Below are 27,233 nucleotides of genomic sequence, written 5' to 3'. Positions count from 1 at the left end.
ACAGTGGAAGTGGGTTGGATAAAGATTTTTTAAATGTTTTTTGCTGGCCCCACAACAAACAAAATCAATTATAGAAATATATTTTTAGTTTTTAGCAATTAATGTATGAGCCAGGAAGTTTTATTTTATTTTGTCATTACGTTACATTTCTTTACAATAGACGATTGTGTATGGTGCAAAACATTGTCGATTGATCTTTTATTTTCAACTCATTCTTACTGATGTCAAGAAGGGCATTTAGTGTAAAACCTGTGCCAAGTAAAATATTCGGATCACAGATGTTCTGCTGTGGCGACCACTAATGGGAGCATCTGAAAGAAAAAGAAGAAGAACTCATTCTTACTGATGTCTTCAAGACCACACAAATCATTCTCTCAATTTCCACAAAATCTTAAACTGGCTTCTTTCTATGTTAATGCCTCTTCACATGTTAAATATGAAGCCAAGTGGAAAAATCATAAATTGGACATGGCCCCTTTAAGAACCATTGCAACATCCTCTTTCCGCCACTCTGTCGTGTTGCGCATGTGTGCTGGTTATAACGTGAGAACATACGTTGCAAGAGAGCTCCCGGTTTTGTTCATCGTTTGAGAATTCTTTGGGTAAATATCACATTTTACACAAAATGCTTATGAATTGGATTAAATATGTGTTCAGTGAGTGTTTGTAATGGATCATTTTTGAAGGATGCATATGGATTGAATTTGTGGAGATTGACCATGTTGTTGCATACATGTGACGTGAGGACTGGGTATGTAAATTTAGAATTAATCATTTCTTATTTAATGATTTATAGCCCATAGTGTTTTCCAGTTTAGTGAATAAGTGTAAGATGTATTATATGTGAAAAACATGTTTAATGAGAATTCTATTGTTTTATGTCCTTAAATCCTGGCTAAAAATGCATAAAATGCTTTTGAGTGGTTTAAGCATGTGTTAAATGCATAAAATGCTTTGAGTGATTTTAGCATGTGTTAAATGCATAAAATGCTTTGAGTGATTTAAGCATGTGTTAAATGCATAAAATGCTTTGAGTGATTTAAGCATGTGTTAAATGCATAAAATGCTTTGAGTGATTTAAGCATGTGTTAAATGCATAAAATGATGTGAATGATATAAGCATGTATGAAGGTGATGTATGCTGATGCATATGGGTAGAGGCTAATACCCTGTTTGTATTTTCATTTAATACAAAATTAGCCTCTACCGTATTTCATTGCACCATATTTCAATGCTGTTGAATTTATTTTTTTTTTCATTACTGTATTTCAGTTTTTGTATTTTCTTTACTAAAAAAATTTAAAATAATCTAATCCAATCACAATTCAGTATAGCGTTGGCCTGGGTAGCTCAGCAAAGATGCTGACTACCCCACCTGGAGTCGCAAGTTGGAATCCAGGGCATGCTGAGTGACTCCAGTCAGGCTTCCTAAGCAATCAGTTGGCCCGGTTGCTAGGGTGGGTATAGCCATGTTGGGTTAAACTCCTCATGGTCACTATAATGTGGTTCGTTCTCGGTGGGGCGTGTGGTGAGTTGTGCGTGGATGCCGCGGAGAATAGTGTGAAGCCTCGACATGCGCTATGTCTCCGCGGTAACACGCTCAACAAACTACACGATAAAATACATGGATTGACGGTCTCAGACGCGGAGGCAATTGAGATTCATCCTTCGCCACCCGGATTGAAATGGGTCACTGCGCCACCACGAGGACCCAAAGCAAATTGGCCATTCAAAATTGGGGAGAAAAGGGGAGAAATAAAGTACAAAATTCAGTATAACAATAAATGTAAGAAACAAGAACAACTGCAATTCTGTACGCAAACTTTACAATGATTTCAATAATACCTGTTAGATTTTATAACATGAATTTAAGCCAATGGGGGATCGGTAGGTTTTTTAATTTCCTCCTCTGACCAGGGTCTGATTTATTTTATTGTAAAATATATATAGTGCTGCTTTGTGAGCACTGTAATAATTTCTGAAACAACCCTTACACAATACTCAACGCCCCATTTCAAGGTCTAGTCTGGAGAGAGTGTGAGGACTGGTAACCACAGCGACACTGAAACATTTGTTAACAACTGCAGGAATAATGCTCCTGACATACTTCACTTGCCTGAAGAAAATATTCATCCACAACAAAGAAAAAATACTTGGGTGAAAGAACTACTAAAGGGTACGATTAGACTTTCTGTTGCACGGACTGCACACCTGAAGGCTTGGCTTTCCACTCATGCATGGCAGGACTTTTCCATGACAGCTGCACATACACATACACACACGCATGCACATTGACTGGGTAAGATAAGCAGAAATCTGAACCAGCATTACACGTTCTGTTGGAACAAACACACACCCTCAATTAAACTGTTTGTATCTTGGCTGTAACCTGAGTCTAATTCTTTCATGTATAATCACAAAGATAATAGATAGCAACTGCAACAACATCTCTACCGCTTTGACAATGGTATCCATAGAGCTCTTGATTTTCAGGTATTTCAGTCTTGAATGAGCTCATTTCACTTCTGTCATTGTTTCTGTAGCTCAACTGTTAGGGCATGGCACAAGCAAAATGCCATGTTAATGAGTTCAATTCCCAGGGCCACACAAAAATGAGACAAGCCCTTTAATATATCCCACCAAACTGAGACAAGCCTTTACAGTTTTTCTCAGTCACTTTGGTACATTTCTCAGATCAGATATCTACCTGTTCAATCTTCACATCATTGTGTCACTTGTGCACATCAAAAAAGCTTTGGTACATCCATGCAAATCATTATGTACAGTTCTCTGCTGTTTCCTACATTATCAATTGCTTATGTCATGTTGATCAAAATGTATTATAATGGGTCTCTATTGAATAGTCTCACCCCCCCACAACATTTATGTTTGAACAAGTTGTCATAATATGTCGAGCATATTTCTATACATTTCCATTAGACTTTTTTTCTAAATCTGTCCTGAATTGGTAAATTGCTCCCAGGTGAATCTTGACTTTCTCCAACGAAGGTGCATCTCATGAACCATCAACTGGCAATAGCCGGAGCACAACACAATGTTACAATGTCTGACAATGGAAGGACAAGAAACAGACAGACAGACAGACAGACAGACAGACAGACTGACCGACAGATGGACAGACAGACCGACAGACATGGTATAATGTATCATCAGTGGCAAAACTACAGGCAGTGTAGGGTGTGCAGCCTCACTTGAGAGAGTGGAGCCCCTGATGGCTGGCTGAAAGGGCACGAATGAAATGAACGCGGGCCTGAGGGGCGCTGAAAATGAAGGCCCCCCTGAAGGTGAAAACGACTAAGGGGGCCCGATTTGTGCCTTGCACTGGGGTTCTGAAGACACAAATTATAGCGCACTGGGTATCATTCATGTTCGTAGCACAAACGGTGCGGGGGGAGTTATGCACAAAACTATAAATCTAGGGGTTAGGGGTTCAGAACAAATCCCTAACTCAAAGTAGATGAGCAATAGTAATAGCTTATAGTCTGTCTGTCTGTCTGTTTGTCTGTCTGTCTGTCGGTTTGCTTTGCAAACACCACTAATTAATGTTATATTCCCCAGAATGGTACATAAGTTGGTCACATTCAGAAATCGGACCTAGACATGATACGGTCATTTTGTGCAATCACACGATATACAAACCTGCACACTCGGTCATGCTGTGGGCATATGTTGCTGAATAGGTCTATTGTGATGAAGATGTTTTTGCAGATATTATCAGAGTTCACACTCTGTGCCAATGTTGTTTTCAATATGGCTTCCTTTCTGAATGCCATATAGAAAGAACAGGCAGATCTTTTGTTACCTCCACCCCCTCCAAATTCGAATGAAATACAATTGAATTTGATCTAAATGTTATTCCATGGAAAAGAAGCATAAGTACTAATCTCTGAGTGTATACACTACTCTAAAAAATAAAGCATTCAATTTTAACAACAAACAGATTCCCTTTTTTTCTTGTCACATTCCTTTTAAATACCGGAGGGAAAGAAGTTAATTTTGACCCTGCACAGCCTCTGTTTATACAATGTTAATCCAAAACCTTTTGGGTGAACCTCATGAAACCTGTCAAGAAAATGCCCTGGCACAATAAAACAATAAAATACAAGCTTACACTTTGAATAAAGTAAACAATGTAGTAAAAATAAATAATATATTTTTTTAAATTTTCAGGATTCAATATAAAGTTTTATTGTATTACAGTAGAAAATACTCATATGATTCCTTACAATTTAAATCAGCATAAATAACAGTCAGAACAACAACAACAAACAGTGTTATTGTAATGAGAGTGTAGGGGCGTTCTTAAAGGAAATGAAAATAATATCCTAATCTTTAAATGTTCTAAAATTGTCTTCAAGTTCTATATGAAGAATATAATCACATATTAATTTTGAAATAAGACCAAACACTTGACAGGTTTCGTGAGTTTCACACTTTTATGTATGTTTCTTGGCAGATCAAAATAAGACAGCATGTGTTTTTCTGGCTTATAGTAGCCGTTTAGAAACCCTCTGTGATAGCGAGAGAGAATCAGACAGCCTGACAGCTGTGATTGGATATACCAAGCAGAACACTGAACACACCACTCACATTGCTGATAGACTGAAATAGACTTAGATTGAAATATTGCAAGAGTTACTCTATTTTACACTGTATGGCTTCTTACTAAAGCTGAAGCTGAAATCAAATGAGCGCTAGTTTGTGACCTGTGGTTCTTTTTAAACAGCAGTGAGACAAACAAATAAATCGACTGCAAGTTTGTCTTGCTTAGCCAGATTTTTGATTATCGGCATAAATTTATGCTGATCATAAAGTATCGAGCATTCTCAATAAGTCAATGGACAGTTATTTCCACAGTGTTAACTGAACTGATCCTAGGCTAACAGAGAATAACAATTTAGTGTGCTATGGCAACACGTGAATGCTGTACACCCTGTTGTCAAAGCCAAGTTTTAAACAAGTAAATTATAAACCAAAATTTGACTTCAAAAGATATGGGTTAGGGTTAGGGCTAACTCTCTAAGAATATCCAAAATAGAATGGATGCATCCTCTGCAACCGAGCCTGCTCAGATCCTGTTTCACGCTTGGTTGATCCAAAGAGGCAATTTGCCAAAGACAGTTTATTTTGAGATAGTGTCCGTGATAACACTTGAGGTCAAATTATATATCAAAATGAATGGCAAAGACAGTAAAAAAGAGAGGAGGAGGCCTAAAGAAAGAAGGAATGAGAAGAATTAAGGCATGTAAGGTGGTAAACATTAGATAAATTGGCCTATTTCTGGTCCCCTCCTTAAAGAAATAGTTCACTATTTACTTATTGCTCACTCTCATGTTGTTCCAAACCTGTATGATTTACTATATTCTGTGGAACACAAAAGTTACATTTTTGAAGAATGTTCTGTTAGAAGAGACTGAAATTTAAGTCATTCTTCACTGAAAATCTTTACATCCACCCTAGCTCTCCTTGGCATGTTCTTGAGTGTTTACGGGAACATGCGCTGTTTGATTCACTAGAGTCAGTTAATTGCAAGGAAATGGTTGATCCAGTTCACAAATATCGGTCTAAATGATTTGTTCATGAATTTCAAGATCAAGCTGCAGCAGTTGACATTCCCCTGGAGGGGAAGATTATCAGTGAATAACAACTTCAATTACTGTTCTGTTCTTTACACAAAGACATTCTATGAATTCAGAAGGCTTGGATTATAGCACCCGTAGTTGTAAGGACTACTTTTATGATACTTTTAAGGTGCTTTTTTCATGGATTTTAATCACTGGTGTCTTATGTTTTTTTTTTTAAATGCTGCCTTTATGTGCATTTTGGAGCTTCAAATTTCTGGCCACCATTCACTTGCATATTCTCCTAAAAATCTTAATTTCTTGTCATACACAACTGGGATGACACGAGAGTGAGAAAATGATGAGGAAAAACATCCTTTCTGGATGAAATATCCCTTTAAGTTCTAAGCAAGAAAGAATTTCAAATGGGGTTGGAGTGACATAAGGGTGAGTAAATGATAACAGCATTTTCATTTTCTCGTAAACTATTCCTTTAAACTTGCCACTCTGTGTTTTGTGCTTTGGGCTTACACATATGCTGTGCTTACAGAGTCACCTCAAAACCTACATTTACAGAGAGGCTGCCAAATGTCTTCAAGGGGAAAATTTTATTAGCCAAGCGAATCTGCCCCTTCAAATATTTTAAATTTGAGAGTTGATGACCCTACCCTTCTAGAATTACCAAGTCATGCAAACTAAAGTGGTCAAGCTGTGTTTTGGAACATGGTTAACCAGCTCATCCAGGTATCTGGCATAGCCAAGGTGGTCTACTAGGTTTAATCAGGTTGGTTTTGGCACACTGGGTAGTTCCACTGATTAACCAGCTTAACTAGCAAATGACCATGAATGACCAGCTTCAATTGATTAGAAACCTAGTAAAACCTCTTACCATCACAAGCTGGTTCATCAGAATTTTCCATTGTGGTTTTACAAACAGTTCAAATATGTTTTTACATCTAAAATGAATGCTAAGATTGTGCATGGAGAAAGTAGAGGTGGGGTCTGTCTGTCTGTGTGTCTGTCTATCTATCTGTCTGTCTGTCTACTCTATCTATCTATCTATCTATCTATCTATCTATCTATCTATCTATCTATCTATCTATCTATCTATCTATCTATCTATCTATCTATCTGTCATCGTCTGTCTATCTATCATCTATGTCGTCACCGATCCGTCCATCCGTCCATGCATCCATCCGTCTGTCTGTCTGTCTGTCTGTCTGTCTGTCTATCTATCTATCTATCTATCTATCTATCTGTCTGTCTACTCCGTCCATCCATCCATCCATCCATCCATCCATCCATCCATCCATCCATCCATCCATCCATATCCATCTATCTATCCATCATCTATCTATCTATCTATCTATCTATCTATCTATCTATCTATCTATCTATCTATCTATCTATCTATCTATCTATCTATCTATCTATCTATCTATCTATCTATCTATCTATCTATCTATCTATCTATCGTACACTTTAGTTGCTTCTTCACAGGCACATCTTCAATGAAATACAATGTTTATAAACTATAGGCGTTTACACCGGGGCGCGTGAATCTGAGAGTGAATGTGTTCGGCCTCCGTAGACGCGGATCTTCAGCACAGAAAGTGAATACGACACACACATTAATCGGAGAATTGGACGTGAATCTCCAGCATTCTGTGAAGTCACAACCCGTGCAGGACTGTAACTGTGATCGTGTGAAGTCTTTCAGAGTGAGTATATGATCTACATCGATCACTTTTAACCTCCACTGACAGTGACGGTGCTAAAGCAGTTAACAAATGTATTCATATGGGTGGGCTGTCACTACACGAACTGACCGCATCTACACAAAACCATTACAGTTTAGGTGGTTCATAATTGCAAATATATGCGATCTCCAGACTCTGTAGATTACTGTGTGTCGGTGAAAAGAAAGCAATTTAAAGCAGTCGCTAATATGTTGCTCATGCTAATAATAATACTGCAGCAGCTCGTCTCAGCTGAACCAGATGCTGAACATAATAAACTCTGGATCTTTCTCAAGTCTTATAATGAATCTGTTTTGGTCCTTTGTGTTGGACCCACTTTATATCTGTAAAGCAGTACAATCTTTGTTTAGCCGGTTCTGTTTAATTATAGTAATGACAGATGTTGATAAAACCGCAGTAAAGATCGTTTGCGGTTCGATATTCTGAATGTATTTGCCTATAAATCCGACGTGTGCTGCTTTAGACTTGTGAATAATATCTCCTGATATTGTTCACTATTTGTGAATTCATGGTCCGTAATCCCTGCTTTTTTTCATAGCAACTATTCATTTTATAATGCCTATTGCTCATAAAGTTGTACACCTAGAAGAGTAAAACCACTTTCATTTTAACCAGTTTGATTTGTTAATCTTTTTCACAGCAAAGTTTTAGTCTGTCAACTCTTGTTAAGTCGACACACAGTGAGGCGTCTGAGTGCTGATGGTGTGAGACATCAGCACTCATGGAAACTCTTGTCCAATCAGATTCGAGGACCGGAAATAACTGTTGTATATAAAAGCAATCAAATGCTTATTACTCTTAACAGTGGTCACCCATATGGGTTATACTAGGTTTAAATTGAGCTTCATGATTTATAAAATGTTTCAGAGCCGTTTTAGTCTTTTAACTCTTGTTTGAGTTCTTGACTTAACTGCTTACCAGAATAATCTGTGGACATGGGAGATGATCTTCTTGTTTCACACTGATAGATTTCATAGGCAAAGACAAAACTGGATTTATGAAAACTTTCACAAAATTAGTTTACTTATTTACTTGGCTTCATACATGTTTGCATTTTGAAATAAAAATGATCTAGCTATAAAACGAATAAAATGCTAAGGTAAAAAAACAAAAAACAGACCACCAAGATACTGTAAATCATACTATGTTCAAATAATCCTTCATGGAATGAGATTTTACATTTGATTTTTTTTAACAGTCCTTCATTTATCTCTCAACCCTTGTTTAGTTCAGTTGAGTCTACAACTTCATGGCCTAATCAGTTTTTAGACTCACAGGCATTTTTTATTCAACACTGTAAAATTGGGCATACTCTGCATATTGAACGTTTTTTTTCAGCTATACATGCTTCATGTTGAAAGTGCAGTGCGCTTTGTTGTGTATATTTATATGCACATTTTGTGTTTACAGTCTGTCATGTGCGTGTACTGTATACTGTTCAGTGAGTGTTTTGTGCATTAAGTCTATTTTTATCATTTTGTCTCTTCATGGCTACACTGTAAAACCTTTAAAAAAAAACTGGCAGCTGTTGTTGCCAGACTTATTATATAAAAAATACAATAAAAATGTTAACAACTTTACAGGACTACCTGTACATTTTACAGTTTAAAACTGTTGTAATTTACATGACTTCTGTTCAATTTACAGTAAAAAAAAAAGTCATAAACTTGATATTAAACTTCTGAAACTGTATGAATCTGCTGATATTGTTAATCACCGTAGTAATAACAGAAGAGCACACGATGACATGAAGTTCATCAATAGTGACTCTTCCAGGAACAATGATCAATAAACATGTAGACACATGCTCAGTGTCACTCACACAAACACTAAACACCATCAGGGTAACACATGTGAGAGTCAAATAATGCAATAAACATTAACTAAACTACATCAAATATAACACAGAACACCACAATGTACAGGTACATAACTGATATTAAAAATAAGAAGAAACATAAATATTCCCATAAAATATCATGAGTCATGCAGGGAATTGTTGGAACGTTTGATTATTGTTTTTGACTGTAATTTTAACAATAATTTACTGTAAAAAGTACATGTACTCTCATTAAACATAATGTACATTTTACCATTAATTATACAGGAAACTCAACATTTTTTTTGTAAAACCTACTGACTAATCAATTATATGTCTTTTAAAATATATAAAAACATTTTCTGTAGCATTTTTACAGTCTTTTACCTTTAGACATGTAGACATTTTTTACAGTGTATTGTTGAGTCAGCTTCCCCCAAGACTTTCAATTACTGTTACACTTATGTGTTTGGTGTACTGAAAATAATTTGAGTATATATGAAAAAAAAAAAAAAAACACGATTTCTTACAGCATTCACAAATTGACTGTGATGTGCTCTCTGGCTTTAAACAGCTTTATTGTTACTGTCTAATGCAATAACTGCAGTTTCAAAGATTAATGGTCAAGCCAAAATATATAAATAAACAAATAAACAAATTAATTAAAGAAAGACTTCAGAACTTTCCTAACTAACACATTAAGGGCTAAAGAAAAATACATTAAAACTTTTCAAAATTCAAATTCTATTGTAAATATTTCTTTTTCAGTTCTGGCATTCTTATTCAGGTTTAATAAATCAAATACATCTTTATAAAAATATCTTTGACACATAGTACCATTTTAACTGTCATCAAAACCACACAATTGCACAAATGAAAAGGTACAAAGCCAGTTTACAGAGTCATCCATGATAACAATTATGTCAAAACCATGGACTGTTGTGGTTTTTTATTGAGTCCACCTGTTTCAAGATTGGTCTGTGCATTTGGGATTTGTCTAGAATGAGGGCATCAAATAAATAAATGAATGTTTTTCCAACTTACAAAATCCACAAAACCATGGACTGTTGTCCTCGATTATTAAGTCCACTTCTGTCTCAATCAGGTCAGTGCATGTACTATGTGTCCAGAGCAAGCATCCATCACATTGGAGCTGAATGAATTTGTAATAAAAATGTAGTAGTAGTGGTTATTTGCAAAATATGACAGATACAGCTATGATTCAGTTCTTGATACTTGCCCAAATTGAATTCCCAGCTATCGCTTTGTAGCTGCAGAGTTGCCAAAAATTGTGAATGGGCACTGTCACACAAACAAGGATTGCTCTTAAAAGTCCATTTGTAAAATGACAGTAATCAATAATGAAGCATCAATTTTGTTCTTGGCAAGCTGTCTTTCTACCCTTAAATAAAGTGAATACTTTTAAACTTAAATTACCTTATTGCATTGACCGACAAAATTAAAATGATAGTTTCTGTTAATACTAAAGGACTATCGGTTTTACTGATTAATCAGTTGTGATAGTTGCTTTTTGGGACAATATGTTATCAGCAAGTATCCACCAATAATTTATATTATTATTATCATTACCATTATTCTGTGTTCTCATTAATATATACCAAATTTGGTAAATAATTTAATTGTATCAGTGACAAGTCTCCAATATTTTAAGATCGGAGTCCGACGTGTCTTGGTCTTGTTTATAGTTAAAAGTCCTGCATTATTATTTTGGGATTTTGGTATTTTGGTCAAAACTTGTAATCTCATGAATTAAATGAATATTTATTTCATGTTTTGATAAATGTACTCACACGGAACTCCTCCAAACTAAAATTGAGGGAATTATTATTATTATTGTACCACATATATTATTATTACAAGCCAAACTCTACCTCACTAGCCGATGAGAGGCTAATGTTCTGTAGTTATGTGCATTTTCACAGAACACATGTCATCAAAAAAAATAATACATTTGTGTTTTATAGGTTTCATATCAGCAGAAAAGTTGTACAAAAAAATAAAATAATATGTTGCCATTTGCCTGCTGTATCATACAGGTTTTCTGCTTTCATGAGTATGGACGTTTATTTAGAAAATGTTCTTTCAATACCTTCATGACAAAAATCTCACAAATACTTCCATGCTTTTGTTTTGAGTGCTGAATTGTTGTTGGATTCCATCAGAGGTTACACCATTCTTTCTGCCTAGAATGTTGCAGCGCTTTTGAAAGAACCTCCTAAAGTACAAAGGCAAACAGTATTGTACGCTTTAGTTATGGTTTTATGAAATGCGTGGACAACTGAAATGTAGAAGTACCTAAATCTTTCTCCTGATTTCTTTGATTGTGTTTCCTTGTTTGTTCAAGAAGGATCTATTATTGAGACTTCTTTGGAAGCAGCATTTAGAAACTGAGAAAGGAACAATAGAGATTTCATAATTACATGTTGTACAATGTAAATAAATGGTGACCTGCATTTAATACACGAGGGAGCTATTTTGACTTGATGAAACCCTAAGCAGGGCTGTCACGATTATGACATTTGTCTGACGGTTAATTGTCAAACAAATAATTGCGATTATGATGATTAATTGTATGTTTAGGGCTGTCACGATTATGACATTTGGCAGACGATTAATTGTCAAACAAATAATTGTGATTATGATTATTAATTGTATGTTTAGGGCTGTCACGATTATGACTTTTGGCTGATGGTTAATTGTCAAACAAATAATTGCAATTATGATTATTAATTGTCTGTTTTAGGGCTGTGATGTTAATTGTCATATAATTGTCATATTTTTTAAGGTGTGCTCTTTTCTGCATGTGTGCTTCATACACCTTAAGAAGTCATTTTTACACATTTAACTTCAAAAATATAAATCAAATAATAAAATAGGGATAAACTATGATTTCCATTTAAGGCTTTGAAAACTTATGAATGATATGAAAATAAAATAAATATAACAATATTTCTAAATAATTAAAATATGTCTCTTTTTGGTCAACTTTAGTTCTGGTCAATTTTACATTTATAAAAATACAATTTTTATAAATTTATTATATTTTTATTATATTATGCAGTAGTAAAATATTTCTGTCCTAATTTCTTCACTTTCACACTTTATTTTAATGCTCTGATTAAACCCACGAGCCCTTATACTTGTCATAAAGCAAACCTTTGAGATTTCATTTAATAATTTCAATGCTCCACAGAAATAGGGTAACCGTGCGTCACTGCATGTCATTAACAGCGTGTATGAACCAGTTGTCATTACACAAATGTTTAAATTGAAACTGGAGCGCTTTGCGTTCATTATTACAGTTTATACTAGTTTATATTTTCTATTGAAATAAGAACAATATCCTGTATAATAGCGATGTAATTGCACTCTTCAATCTCTACCCATCATGGCTCACCTTTACCCATACTTGGCTAACAACTAGTGCCCCAGGTCAACATGGTGGAATAACCAATCAAAACCTTCACTACAGTGGCATGCATAACATTTCCTTTTAACGGGTCCTGGGTAGCTCAGTGGTAAAGATGCTGGCTATCAACCCTGGAGTTCGATTGTTCGAATCCCAGGGCGTGCTGAATGACTCCAACCAGGTCTCCTAAACAGCCAAATTGGCCCAGTTGCTAGGGAGGGTATAATCACATGGAGTAACCTCGACACATCGTGGAAAACAAGCGCTGCCTGGAAACGTTTCTCAAAAGTGAGAACTGATGTATTTGTAATGCAATATTTGCTAAATATTGTCAAGATAATGTTATTAATGCTCAGAGTGTCAAGAATGTGAGCTCATGGTATTTTGAAACACTGACGTTTGGCCTGTCGTCCAAGAGTAAGGCAGGACACCTTTTTAAATGGCATTTTAAATGTAGTTTAGATACTCTGTAATTGAATTAGAAAGTCAAATACAAGAGTTTAGCCATTGGAATGTATTTATGAACTAGAGCTAGGATAAATTTGCAGCTCATTAAATTACATCACATTAAACCGATATAGTCTTCCTCTATTTCAGTTAACCTGACAGCCAATAAACTATCTGTAAGCATCAGTACTCTTAATTACATTTTTTCCCCATGCAGAGCAAATCTGAAAGTGTAATTCTTCTGGACTGCCAGAAGATAATCATGTTGAAACTCCATAAATGTCCTAAATAAGGCTTTTGGCATGGCATCTCCGATATTAACATACAAAAATTTGAGAAGGTTATAGGTTAAAAGGTCCCGTGTATAATTAACAGCATTTGCTAGGGAAGAATTTCTTTCATTATTTAGAAAAATGAGCAAGTTTGTGAATCAAATTTAAACCGGGTAAACTGTATCGATACCCAGCCCTACACGTCACTGATGTCAAACATGCAGCGAAGCGTTGGTGCGCCATTTAGTTTATCTGAATGCGAACACGAATGAGATTTCATAGCTTAGGCGTATGAGAACATTATCAGTGAATAAAGACTTAAAAATCTGTCTATTCCTCAAAAAAAATCTCATATGACTCCAGAAAATTTGAAATATAGTACAAAGGTTGTATGGACTGCTTTTATAAGTTTTTCACCATGAACTGTAGTCTGAAAAAGATTCTTCAAATTCCACAGAAACAATTACAACATGTACGTTTGGAATGACATACATTTTGGGGGGACCTATTCCTTTTAAACTTAAAATATTATGAACTATTTAATTGCTAATTGTTCATTTAGATGAGCTGTGACAGCATTTAGGTAGCATATTGAATCAAAAGCACACTGTAATTAAATTGAACTGTTCAAAAACAATTACATTAATAACATTGTAATGGACACAATAACTAAAGCCTTGCATTGTGAAATAGCATATAATTGTCCATCAAGAAATCTTGGACCAGTTGCACTCACTCTGATAGAACTCACTTGGGTTTTGGCTGGGCTAATGCAATTTCTGCTCCGTTTGATCAGTTCTGCAGAGTTGACAGTCAAATTCGCACTGTCCCGAACCCAAGAGACCCGCAGCATCAGTCTGCAATGTCACGCACAAGTGCTCACTCCAATTAGCATGTTATGCTCACGGTCTCATTATGTTCTGCTGAATCAGGACCTCAATCACAACCACAGTCAATATTGGAAAACTAATAACTATTGCCTTTCCTTCTTAAAGGGACAGTCAACCCCAAAATTCTGTCATATTCCAAACCTGTATGACTTTCTTACTTTTTGGAACAACATTTTTGGGAGAAATATTCCTTTATAAAGCATAGAGGGAGTGTCCACTCTTTACTCACTCGTTGCCTGCAGTTTGATGTCGCAAAATGCGTGCAAAACGATAAGTTCTCTTTTCAAGTAAATATTACATGAGCAGATGCTGGTTTGTTTATGTTGGGTTGTCAGGTAAATTGCCACAAAAGATTGAAAATGGCAAATCTCAAAAGCTATCCTGCGTCTTCAATCATATGTCACTGTTTCTACGAGGCACTGTTTTATTGCAATACACCCTGCTTATAAGTCATGAATAACAAAACTACCTTTTAAAATTACTATTTATTCAAATTTAGTAACTTCAAATAAGTTCCCACATTTTATCCTTTGGCACATTTTTGAATATTTTTTGAATTACCATCAATTAATTAATTAATCAATAGAACTAACAATGGCTCTGTCATTTGAAAACCTCTCTACTAGGGTTAGGAACCAAGAAACGCCTCTTTTTCAAAACAGGTTCCAGTAAAAAAAACAAAAAACAGAAGCAATTGATTTTCATAATTTTGGTCTAGTTAATGGTTTTCAGACCTGCATTCTTCCACCTATGTGGATGCAACACTGCGCAAAAATACTCAAATGTGAGGTTTTTTCCTACCATTGGCACTGCAACACCACTGGTAAATCTGCAGTGTGAAACAAACAGTGCAACCAGTGTAGTTTGATTTCCAAACCAATGACTTTTATTAGCTAGTTCTTTTGAATCTACAGCACAATACATACAGCGCAACCAGTGTAGTTCGATTCCAGAACTAATTACTCTAACGAGCCATTTTTTTGTGTCTACAACATGACTTGTGTAGCTCTATTCCTGAACTAATGACTCTTATGAGCCGGTTCTTTTGAATCTAAAGTGCAAAACATACAGCGCTACCTATGTAGTCCTATTCCTGAACTAATGACTCTTATGAGCCGGTTCTTTTGAATCTAAAGCGCAAAACATACAGTGCTACCTATGTAGTCCTATTCCCAAACAAATGATTATTTTGAGTTAGTTCTTTTGAATCTACTCCGTAAAACATACTACGCTACCTTCCGAATGAAAGACTCTTATTTTTAATTTACAGCACGAAAATATGGCACGACCAGTGCAATCCAATTCCTGAACGAATGACCCAGGCTTCTATTGGGTCATAAAGGCTTTGTTTTAGGTGAATTGAGTTATTTCTAAAAGTGAGGAGGACATGTACCCACCAGTTATAGTTGTTGACACGCCCCTGCTTTTAACAGTTAATTTAGTCAACATTAAGGAGTATACTAGCATACAGATTGGACTAATAAACACAAAACTCTTGAATTATATGTTTGATATAGTAGTTCCCCTTCTGAGTACAAGTTCCTCATGGGCCAAAGTCAGTTGTTAAAAGTGTGGCTCCTTCCCAAGCTTGCTTAATGAGTTTTTTGTAAGTGCAGGCTCCAGGCTATGGGAGATGTGCTACAGTGCAGGGATTCTGCATAATCCATGCAGTATTCGTGAAAGATTCAAAACCCCTATTTTTGGCTTTAATTTCACACAGTCATATTAAAATGTGTTATGTCAGATCGACCCAAATGATGACAGTGAAGGGGAAGAGCTGACTTTGGTTTGGTTTCATTTCATTAGATAATTTATAACTTGTAGTTCATTGTCTGCTTAAATATTTAGTTATGTTAGAATCAATTATATATTTGCATAAGGATATAACTTTCATTGTGATTTAAACCTATAATTTGCATAGTAATCACTTTCTAACACTCTCTGTTCTGGCAGTATGTACCGCTTGCGGTTGCTGACGGCTGCCACCATCGGGATGGTGCAGTTGTCAAGGCGACATCACAGCGGTGCCTTCCGCTCCTATCAGCGGCATAGACTGATGCTGGCTGCTCTGGCGGGGGTGACAGGCGTCTCAGCCAGTCTTGGACTAATGTGGACGAGGTAGATGACTCTTTTACACATTCCCTAGCCTTGTATGCCAGTACAGCATCTTACAAAACAAATACAGCATTTTAACATACAAGTACCTTGGCAGATTTCATTGAGATGTCTTAAAGTTTTTTATTTTGTTTGGGGGTGTACAGGTTTTGTTTATTAATTCATAATTCACATTACCTTTTGTAATTCCCGTTCTCAATGGTGATTCATTAGATTCTCATTACTCTAATGTTGTCATTTTTACTGTTACAATAAAAAATGGCTGTAATTCAATGTTTAATTTAAATCAGCAGGAATTAAAGGCAGTGCAACAAATACTGCCATGATGAATAAATATTTATTTATTCATATTTTTTTTGCATTACAGTAATGAAAATGTAGTTTTTTGAAATATGGTAATGACAATGAGGTGCATTTCAGTGATGAGAATGAGGAGTTTTTTGCACATCAGTAATGAAAATGAATTTATGTGCATTACAGTAATGAGAATTAGACTTGTTGCGGTTAAGAGGATTAAATATCACGAGTTTGCTTTGTTGCCATGAAAATAATGTCATAATGCAAATGGTGATTCAGGTGTCTCATTACTGTAATTCTATGTTTTTATTTAAATCAGAAGAAATGAAAGGCAGTACAACAAATACTACCATGATGAATAAATATTTTACAATTATGATTTATTTTTTGCATTACAATAATGAAAAATCGTTTTTTTTTGCATTACGGTAATAAGAATGAGGTATTTTTGAGTTACAGTAATGAGAATTAGTTGTCATGAATTTGCTTAATGTCAAAATTCAAATGGTGAATCATTTTGGATTACATGAATGAGAATTCGTTTTTATTTTGCATTACGGTACTGAAAGTAGGGTGTTTTTTTGCATTACGGTAAGGAGAATGGATTTTTTTGCATTATGGTAATTGAGAATGAGGTGTGTTTTGCAATACAGTAATGAGACTGATTTATTTTTTCATTACGGTAATGCGATTTTTTTTTTTGCATTACAGTAATGAGAATTATTTGTCATGAATTTGTTTATTTTTCATGAAAATAATGTCACAATGCAAATGGTGATTCATTTTTACATTATGGTAATAAGAATATAGTAAATGTAATTATAGTCATTTTTGCATTTAAGGTATGGGAATTAGGTGTTTTTTGCATTAAGAATGAGTTTTTTTTTGCATTTGGTAATGAGAATTATTTTTTTGCATTACAGTAATGATGAGGTTTTTTTGCATTTCGATAATGAGAATTAAAGTTTTGCATTAAAATAATATGAATTTATGTTTTGTATTACAATAATGAGAATGAGATGTTTTTTAGCATTACAGGAAATAGAATAGGTTTTTTGCATTACGGTAGTGAGAATGAATTGTCATGAATTTGCCTAATTGTCATGATATAATAATACATTTTTAATTTTTCTATAAGCAAAATGTTTTTTTTTTGTTTTTTTGGGGTAATGCAACCAGTTTGCCTACAAATGGCTTACTTGTAGTTGTCTCTGCACATTAAACTAAGATAGGAGAAATAATTTTAACATTGAAAAAAATCCCACACTTCACTCTTAGGGTGAGTGTCCTTACTGAGCCCATATCTGCAGAGATTCATCTGCAGTTTGGGTGAAGGCCAGTCCAGTGCAGACTGTGTGTGTGTAGTTTATGTCAGCACTCAGCAGTATAGAGAAATGCATCTGGCAGGTGATCTATAGAATGAGGGAGTTATGAGATGAGGTAGTGTTTCACTGTTGGGCCTTTGCAGTCATTTTCCCAATGTCTCATTACATTGAGTTATTGAACACACACATACCATCAAGTCAACGGCAGACCTTTTTTCAATTACTGCTTTGTGTCCTGAAGATATTGACCTCTCTGCTCTTCACATTGATATTTAGTGTGAGACACACATCTGGAGATAAATACACTCTCAGATGTCCATTGATAGTATTGGGTCTCATACATTGTAAACTTGAGTTTGATATTTTTTGAAGAAAACGTGAATGATGCCTGAGTGTGAACAAAAAAAAAGTATGAGAAATACTACAACATATATGCAGCATCGGTTGAGTAACTTCAGTTTGACTGATCTGCATACTCTCTCTTGATTGGCAGAGCATATGCAGAGGCGGGGTCTTCAGTCAAGCATGAGGAGCAGTTGCAGGAGGAAGAGTCTCTGGAAGATTTGGCTACAGAGGAGGCGGAGTCAGATGGCACAATCGAGTCAAGTAGTGGGGAGGAGGAGGCAGGGTCAGAGGGGAAGAAGAAGAAACAGAAAATCGGTTTCCGTGACCGCAAGGTGACTACAATGCACGTGTCAATCGCATTATGATGAGGCTATTCCCATTCACTATTCCCATTTATTTGATGAGTCAGACAGGCTTCACCACGGCGACCCTGAATTGGATTGCATGTAATATACCAGCTGTGGGAAGGTGGCAAAGTGATAATTGTGAAGTTAATGAATTCAGCAGATGGAACAAACCAATGTGGGACTTACTGTGTTAAGGGAAAGAGTTCTGGAGTGTAAAACAGAATTTACCTTTTTATGCTATTTGATATAGGGGAGTCAAAAGCACCGGTACTTCACCACCAGGTCTATACTAAGATGAAAAGATGTCATGATACCAGTGTTTTTGGGCAGTACCTGTATTACAACTCCAATTTGACACCCGCACACTGTCTGACTGACTCACGACTGCTTCCAAATGCTCACACATAAATTTGACATATTTTGGGGAAGAAATTAATGCATAATTAATCTAATTAAAATCATGATAGGTCCTAGTGTGATTATTAAACTGTGAAAGGCTGCAGTCTTAGTCTGCATGAGCTGCATGCTATAAATGGATGTTTGAAGCAGACCGCTCATAACTCCAAACTCCACAGAATCATGTGTGCTGTGTGTTATATGAGATGACTGCAGAGCACTCATCCACTGTGAAACGGACAGCGCATGCAAACTATATATTTATAGAATTTAATCGCAACACTTCACTTTTAATTATCACAGCGGGCCGTGTAGTGAACCATTTATCTAAAGCTTCAGTCAAAAACACGTCAAAATAAAAGCTTGATTCAAAATAAAAGCTAGATGCCAGAAAATTAAGAAATTGCAACATGATTATAATTAATGGTATTAATTGATAATTATAACAGTTTAGCAATACATCACAACCATGAGTGCTGTTGTACTAAATACATTTGGTTAAAAAATGCAATGGTATGTTGAAAAGTCATTGCTCTGTTATCATTTGTTGAATGTTTTTGGAAATAATTTGATTAGACACCATTGTGGTGATTAATGTTTTTTTATTAAATACATTCAATTGAAATCATGTAATTCTGAAAAAGAAAATTGAAAACCTCTTTTCAGAGTGTATTATTTACATGTAATTTTTTTTTATAGGCTAAAGGAGTGCGTTCAATTCAGATTAAGTTCAGTGCTGAAATGTTGGTATCGTGACAACAATAATTTGATATGTCTTTTTTTATGTTTGCTCTGAAATGGTTTTAAGGGTACTTTTTTCAACATAGTATGTTTTTTTTCTAGGATATTCATAATGTTTAATGTAAGACGTAAAATATCGTACAAGTCTAAAGGCATTTTTCTACAGTGTTTTTCATTAAATGAAAAATACATGTATTTTTCTTATATTATATTTTATCGTAATATTTTTTTAACTTAAACATAAAAAGTAGAGATGCACCGATTGCAATTTTCTTGGCCAATTTCTATGGAGAACAGCTTGTCATCCAGGGCCATGAATTCCATCATTTTCCTCGTAATTGCTTTGGTATTTTCGCTGCTTATACCAAGGAATGATAGGAGAGACCCGGACTTGTGACTGGCTCTGAGCTCTGGCTAGCTTTAGCTGCTTTCACTTTTTAGCTTCTTTTTTAAAATGGCCATGTTCAGCTGGGTGATGGTGTTATAAATGTCTAATTAGGTTTGTTGATCCGAAGGTTATTGTGGTGGTTCCCCCACGGTTTACTTTGGCCTTACAATTATTACACATTTCGAACTTTATGTATTCTTCACTCACAGTGAAGATCTTCCTCGCCAATGACATGTTTACATGTGGCTGTGACGTTATTGCCTGTGCCGCTGACAACAAAACGGACCGGCTTGGAATCGGTAAGACGTGAGGCTGACCGGCCGGTTACCAGACCGGGCCGAGCATGCGGAAAATCGGCTAATTCCGGTCCCTGGCCGGTCAATCGGTGCATCTCCAATAAAAAGTACTTTAACAATGCCACACAAAGACTTCCATGTACATTTTTGAGTTATGACACAATGAAACAGTGGTTTGAACTTATTCACAAAATGAATCAAACATTCGAGTCATGAGGCAAGGAGATATCACAAAATGATTCCAATGACATGTTTTATACGAAACTCAATGTCCAAATAAAAAATATATAAATTCCGACTGTCTTTTATGGGTGAACCCGGACCTGTTGATCAGCTTAATTGGCTTTGGGGTTTACACATCCTTGACGATCATGGTTGTATTACTGAGTGAGTTTTCTAGCATGAGTGCTTAAGCTGTATCGGTGTTTTTTGTGTATATGTTTCTTGCTACTGTATGCTCAACAAGACATGGCAGCAATGGCATTGTGTAGGTCAGAGCTTGGTGTTTATAACCATGCTTCTAATGCTCACATTTCTGCATTAAAGGAGATCATTTTGGTCTGAATTATGGATGCAACATTACAATAAACAGTATAAATCAAAGCAGCAACAGATTAAAATTGAAATTGATTCGCACAAAATCATGGTGGCGCGCTGCCTTTGATGGATGAGGCCATTCATCATCTGGTGACTACATTAGACACCTGTTTCTGTTTGTGTGTGTGTTTGGGTTTACGTTTTTGTGAGTCTATGTATGTTTGTTGCAAGTCGGCTCATGTTTTATTTGTTTTGTTAGTTTTAGTTTTTGTTCTAAGATCTAGATAACGGTAGAGCAGTGGTTCTCAATTGTGTGTCGTGATCCATAAAGCCTGGATTTATAATTAGAAAAATGCAGAATTTCTTTGCCTGGATGAACTAAAGCACCCTAGGCGAACGAAGCATGTGTTTATACTACAGGCGATGTTGTTTTAAAATTTGTTTGTTTAGGGTGATGTCGTGGTATTTAACGTACTGTTCAAACCACAGAATTAATGCCAATAATGCAACTACTCGCCGGTTCTCCGATACGCCGTAGCTTGTTCCTCGGCCACTCCTCCACCCTCTAACGGACGACAACCACGCCTCTCTGGGCAGATCGGAGGCAGACCTCCAGCCCTTGGCGGACCGAACGCCCCGCCGCGTTCTTGGGGAACTAATTTTGGGTTCAGCCATATGCTTGAGACTACATTTAAATACATTTTGAATTAAACACTCTGGACACTTTTGTCCATACCGAGTGCAAATGCTAGATAACGGGGTATAACTTAACTTCTCCGGTTAGTTTGATAGAAAGGCTTTGAAATGGCGAAACGGGCAAGAACGTCCTGTTCAATATAAAACCAGGGAGGTGCTCTCTCAGTTGGAAGTGACCAATGAAATGGTAAATGGTCTGCACTTATATAGCACCTTTTTAACCTTAACGGTATTCAAAGCACTTTACACTGTGACATATTCACCCATTCACACACACATTCATACACCAATGGTGGTAGAGCTGCCATGCAAGGTGCTACCTGACATTGGGAGCAACTTGGGGTTCAGTGTCTTGCCCAAGGACACTTCGGTATGTGGAGTCGTGTGGGCCGGGATTTGAACCACCAATCCTGCGATTAGTGGCCGACCCGCTCTACCAACAGAGCCACAGCCACCCCAATGAATGAAAAATCTTGGGTAGACCTAACCCACCTATGTCAGTCGGCCTATGGAACTAATTGAATTGTAATCTGGGACGTTTACCATTCCAAATGAAGGACTTCACTATGCTAACAAATTCTTTGAAATAAGAGAGTGGGCATCTACAGGGAGAGATTGTAGCAGGTAGTTACATTTTGGAAAACAATTAATTTTAATAACATTAACCTTCCCAATCATAGATAAATGTAATGAAGCCCACCTGCCCACATCGCCCAAAAACATTTGTTTGAATTGATAAAAAAAAAAGAAACTTTTATATATATATAAAAGGATACTATACATTAGTATCCTTTTACATGCGTGTGTTCCATGAGATTGCATGCCTCTGTATCAGCGTGTCATACATGCACATAGATGGCTGTTTTAATAATATAGGCTAATAAAGTGTGTTTCTTCTTTCTTCTGTGTGTCTACGGGCAAATTATTTGTAATATTAATTTTATTATAATAATAATAGCCTAATATTAATAATTATTTAATACATGGTCAAAGGCATCAGCTATTGGCGAACACTCTGACTATTGTCGATCCTCGAGATCATCTGTCGGCACAACCCTAATGTGCATTTCTCTCTATAAATTAACAAAATGTTCAGACATTCTGACAGATTCAGATTCATTACCTCTTTTGCCGGTGTCCTGGGGCTCGCTTCGTGAGTGCGCTTGTAAAATGTATATTTTAAAGGCTCATTATTACAGTTTAGTATTTCTCTGTATTGTAGAACAGTGTTTGCAATGTTACTTATAACATTCTTTCTCAGCCCTGGAACTCAAACCATTTTCTGATGCCCCCCAAAATATATATATTTAGTAATTCAATTAATATCATAATCGAGCTTAAACTAACGACTACTAGTCGACTAGGAAAATCTTTGGTTGGGGGCAGCCCTACTCTGTGGTCATCTTCCGAATGCTCCTGGGCAGCTATTTTCTATCTTAGATATACATATGTAGATGCCTCATTCGTCTGGTTCAGATACGTCAACCGTGGCGCCATCCTGGAACGGTCAACAAGGAGAGCTGTGAATGCAAGTGAATGAAGTAGCCTCAGACTGCTGCATAAACTGCTTTTATGTGGAAACAGTTCATCATGTTATAAAATGAAAGACTAGTGTTGGGCGGTTTGCTGGTACTAACAAAGTATCCCAGTACCAAAACATTTAAACGGTATGATATCATCTTTTTGCTAATTTCGGTACTATATTACAGTATTCTGTCAATAGCAAAATGATATGAGATGTGACAGTTTTGAGATGAAATTAATGACAATTTAAATATAAAATAAAAAACCTCTGGATATGGCCAAGTGTGATCATTAAACAGCAGAAAGATGTAATTTAATTAAATATTATACAATCACATATGCTGCACGCTACAGAATGAACAAGAGGTGCCACTCTGCTCTCTGTCATCTGCTTCACACACATTCATGAATGCATGCGCACACATACACACGCTCACACACTCACACAAATGCAACACTCTGCTGGTGCTTCATTTTCATGCAGTGTGTTTAGAGTATAAACGGCTGTTAACACTATAATGAACTCCTCCGGTGCAGCTCGTGGATTTCAGCTCAAGAGTCACGACGGGATTATCGCAGCATTAATGAGAAGCTTGATATAACTAACCTGTCAAAATATGAAGAACACAAAGGTCTGTCAAAATAAAAGTCCCACTAACATGAAAGTTCTATTTAAATATAAATATAAATGTAATATTCAAAAAGTAGCAATAAAACTCATAATAACAATTATATAATATTAAATGTTTGTTTTATTGTTAATGTTTTTATTATTATATGCAAGCAATATCACAAATGCAAGTGTATTATCAGCATGTTGTTATTCAGTCGTAGCAGCCTTGTCCCACAGTTAATCCGATTTTTTTTTCATTAATACTTTGAAGCTGTGTTGTGCAGCATTTTATTTAGCCAAAAAATGAACAAAAAAACAATTATTATATATTTTTTAGCTGCTAATGAGGTATCTATGTATAGATATCTATGTTTTTATTTTAAAAAGCGGCATAAAATTACAGCTCCTATCTACTTGAATGGGAAAAGACTGAAATCTCCAAAACATTTGGTCAATATTATGATTACAGAACATATTGAAAATCAACAGCAAACTATGACCACGTGGGTTTCAGAAATTGTGCTTCTTTTTAAAAATATTTTTTTTGCTGGTTCAACTAATGTGCATTCGTGTTATTGAGTTGCCTGACAGGTGATGTCTGTAACTGAAAGGTGATACATCCGTTGGTGATTGAGTGTTCCAATTTCTATCATTCATTTTAATAACAGTGGTCTTTCGCTGCTAGACTGCCTCTGGTATCACGTTGTTAGCTTAGCATCATGCTAACAACAAACAATATTGAAATCAGTTGATTAGTTGAGTCTCTCATGGGCTTCTCATGTGTTGCTGCCTATGTAGAGCATTCCCATTAAGTCACTTATGAGGTTCTATTTCAGATGTTGCATTGGAAGGCAGCGACCTTTGTCAGCAGTTGACAGCAAGGGAGCTCATTGGGTTTTGGTTGTGTGCGAGAGCTTGATGTGACTGGCTCAAAGAAAGGCCCAACCATGGCGCACAATTCTTCAAATGTAGCCCGTCGTTAAAGCGAGTCCTCATACTCCACCAGAACTGTTTGAGTGCGGGCGCTCCCAGGTAGATGGAAGATATCGGCGTATGGGAATAGCCATTTGAGCCCTCATTATGTGAGCTGTTGCACTTATTCTGCGATGTGTCCTGCGGCATTTAATAACATAGTGTACAATTGCTTTATAACATCAATTACAACTCTCCCTGAAGCAAAGAGGTCATTCAGCTGCTCCTTGACAAAAAAGGCGGGCTCCCTCAATATAATGTGCATTTATAGTTCATGAAAACGTGCAATGCTTCACATTTTCTTTAGTTGAATTTTCAGAAATGCGCATACAAAATGTGAAACATTTTGATGCAAACCCTCAAATCAATATTTAGTGAGCAATTATGTATTTGTTTGGGAAGTAACCATGTAATAAGCATTATCCACTCCACGTTGTAGTCCTGATTATGGTTTATTCTGCGATTATAATTATCACTGTACATTATTCCTCACATATCAAACAAACACAGACTGAAACATTACAATTGCATAACTGTTGTGTCCAATGTAGTATTTAATACAAGTTTCTTTGCAAAGCCTGAATATGGGTGCCACTGTGGGTGCCATTTCGATGCCAACCCGTCCGTTTCTGTGGCACAAGGCCTCTGCCCATGCCAATGCAACCCTCCAACACACACACACACACACACACACACACACACACACACACACACACACACACACACACACACACACACACACACACACAGGGCTGCATCATAATAATTAGATATTAGCAGCGCATATTTCTGTTTCTTTTGCTATTCAGCTCAGCACTTGTTTCTGCATATAAAGTTGGAATGGGAGAAAGTATTTTCAAATTTAAAAAATGTATTCTTCACCTGTAAAAAGATATTACTTATGCAAATATGTCAGCAGTTCCCTGACTGTGGTGTGCGGAATGACCTCTGAGATAATATACATTTAATTATAAATGGACACATCTGACAAAGGTTACTTGATGTCACTATGTTAGTGTTTGATTGATGAATAATATTTCACAGAACAAGCATTGCTGATAGGAGCCGTTTATGCAGCCTTTTATGTTCCAAATTATTATTCATTTCATCTTGCAGTTGCAATCACTTGTGTCGTCTAATAGCTGAATGCAAGATGACAGTTAATTAGCATAGACATAGAGTTAATTAGCCTACTGTAGCCTACTTAATGAGTCACTGGCACAAAATGGGTCCTTAGAGAAGACGAAACCTTACCAATTACTAGATGCCAAGAATGATTTACCAGTTAAACTGCCATTGATTACTGTTACTCTGCAAATCTTTGTGCAAATATGCAAATCCATTCATCTCACACTGCAATAATCACTCTTGTTTATAAATCAAAATGTGTCTAAATATTTTCAAATTTACAAAGTGAACATTTTCATGCACAAATAATTGTTCTTATTATAGTCACAATGAAATAATTTTATACCTAAATCAATGTCTGTGGCCCCTTTCCCACATACAGTCCCAGTACATTTCCCTTAGTAACTTTCTAGATGAGAACTCTTAAGAGGAACGGCACACTTTAGGGGACTATTCCCTCTTGAATTAGTATGCACAAATGTAACCAAAGGAGTGACATCATCTAGCATCGACCATTTCTCTTCTGACGTGGTTTGCACATGTGATTGAATAGCAACAACAACCAGAACAAAACCAACAACACTGATGGAGGATGCCAGGATTGGAAATATATTTTTTGTTTGGGCCGTTTTGCACAAACTGTGGCTGCATCCGAAAATGTGAGCAGCTGCCTCTTAAGGAAACTGGTCTCAGGACAGTTTGAAAAGCACCTTATTTCACCCGACCCGACAGACTCCGAAGGCATTATTTTACAGTTTTCGGATGCAGCCTGTGTCTTCAGGTTGCACTCCTTACACTGGGTGAGTGAGCCTTTCACTTTACTTCCTATATAGTCAGAGTACTCATGTGCTGTGTCTCCGGTTGAAGTCACACAGCAGCTCGGCTCACCAACTTGAACACACGTGTGTGAAATGGTGATTCCCTTTGGATACATTGTTGGTTTAATGTTATTTCTGTTAGGGTATTGGAAAATTTGTGCTATCCTCAGAGTAGCAGACTAGCAGCTACAAGTTTGTTTACTCAAGGAGGCTTCCGACTCTTCACGTTTCTCATTGCTTTGTGCATCACATGTGTTTGACCAATCACAGGTTGCAGAACCTCCCACAATCCCTCTTCAGAGGGTAGAAGCACCTAGTAGTTGCTAAAACGTCTAACCAAACTCAATCCTAATAGCTAAATGGAACTGTAGTTCCTCATGTTTGAAAATACGAAAAGTACTAGTTCTGGATAAAAGTACCTAAAGGGCCTTATGACATCACTCACAGTGCTTCATAGGATTGTAGTTCATTACTCAAAAGAAAATGATCTACTCT

General features: G+C 36.3%; 1 protein-coding gene across 1 annotated transcript in view; it reads left to right on the top strand.

Moving 5' to 3' along the window:
• The first annotated feature begins 7,160 nt into the window (after positions 1–7,160).
• Positions 7,161–27,233, top strand: part of LOC127617477 (calcium uptake protein 1, mitochondrial) — a 76,952-nt gene continuing 56,879 nt past the window's right edge. Inside the window, exons 1-3 of the mRNA XM_052089454.1 lie at positions 7,161–7,303; positions 16,154–16,318; positions 18,431–18,614. Of these exons, the coding sequence (XP_051945414.1) occupies positions 16,155–16,318; positions 18,431–18,614 (348 nt within the window). The 5' untranslated portion in view covers positions 7,161–7,303; position 16,154. The remainder of the gene's footprint in view (positions 7,304–16,153; positions 16,319–18,430; positions 18,615–27,233) is intronic.

This window comes from Xyrauchen texanus, chromosome 24 (genome assembly GCF_025860055.1).
Source record: "Xyrauchen texanus isolate HMW12.3.18 chromosome 24, RBS_HiC_50CHRs, whole genome shotgun sequence".
NCBI lineage: Eukaryota > Metazoa > Chordata > Actinopteri > Cypriniformes > Catostomidae > Xyrauchen > Xyrauchen texanus.
This window is presented reverse-complemented; position numbering and strand designations above follow the sequence as displayed.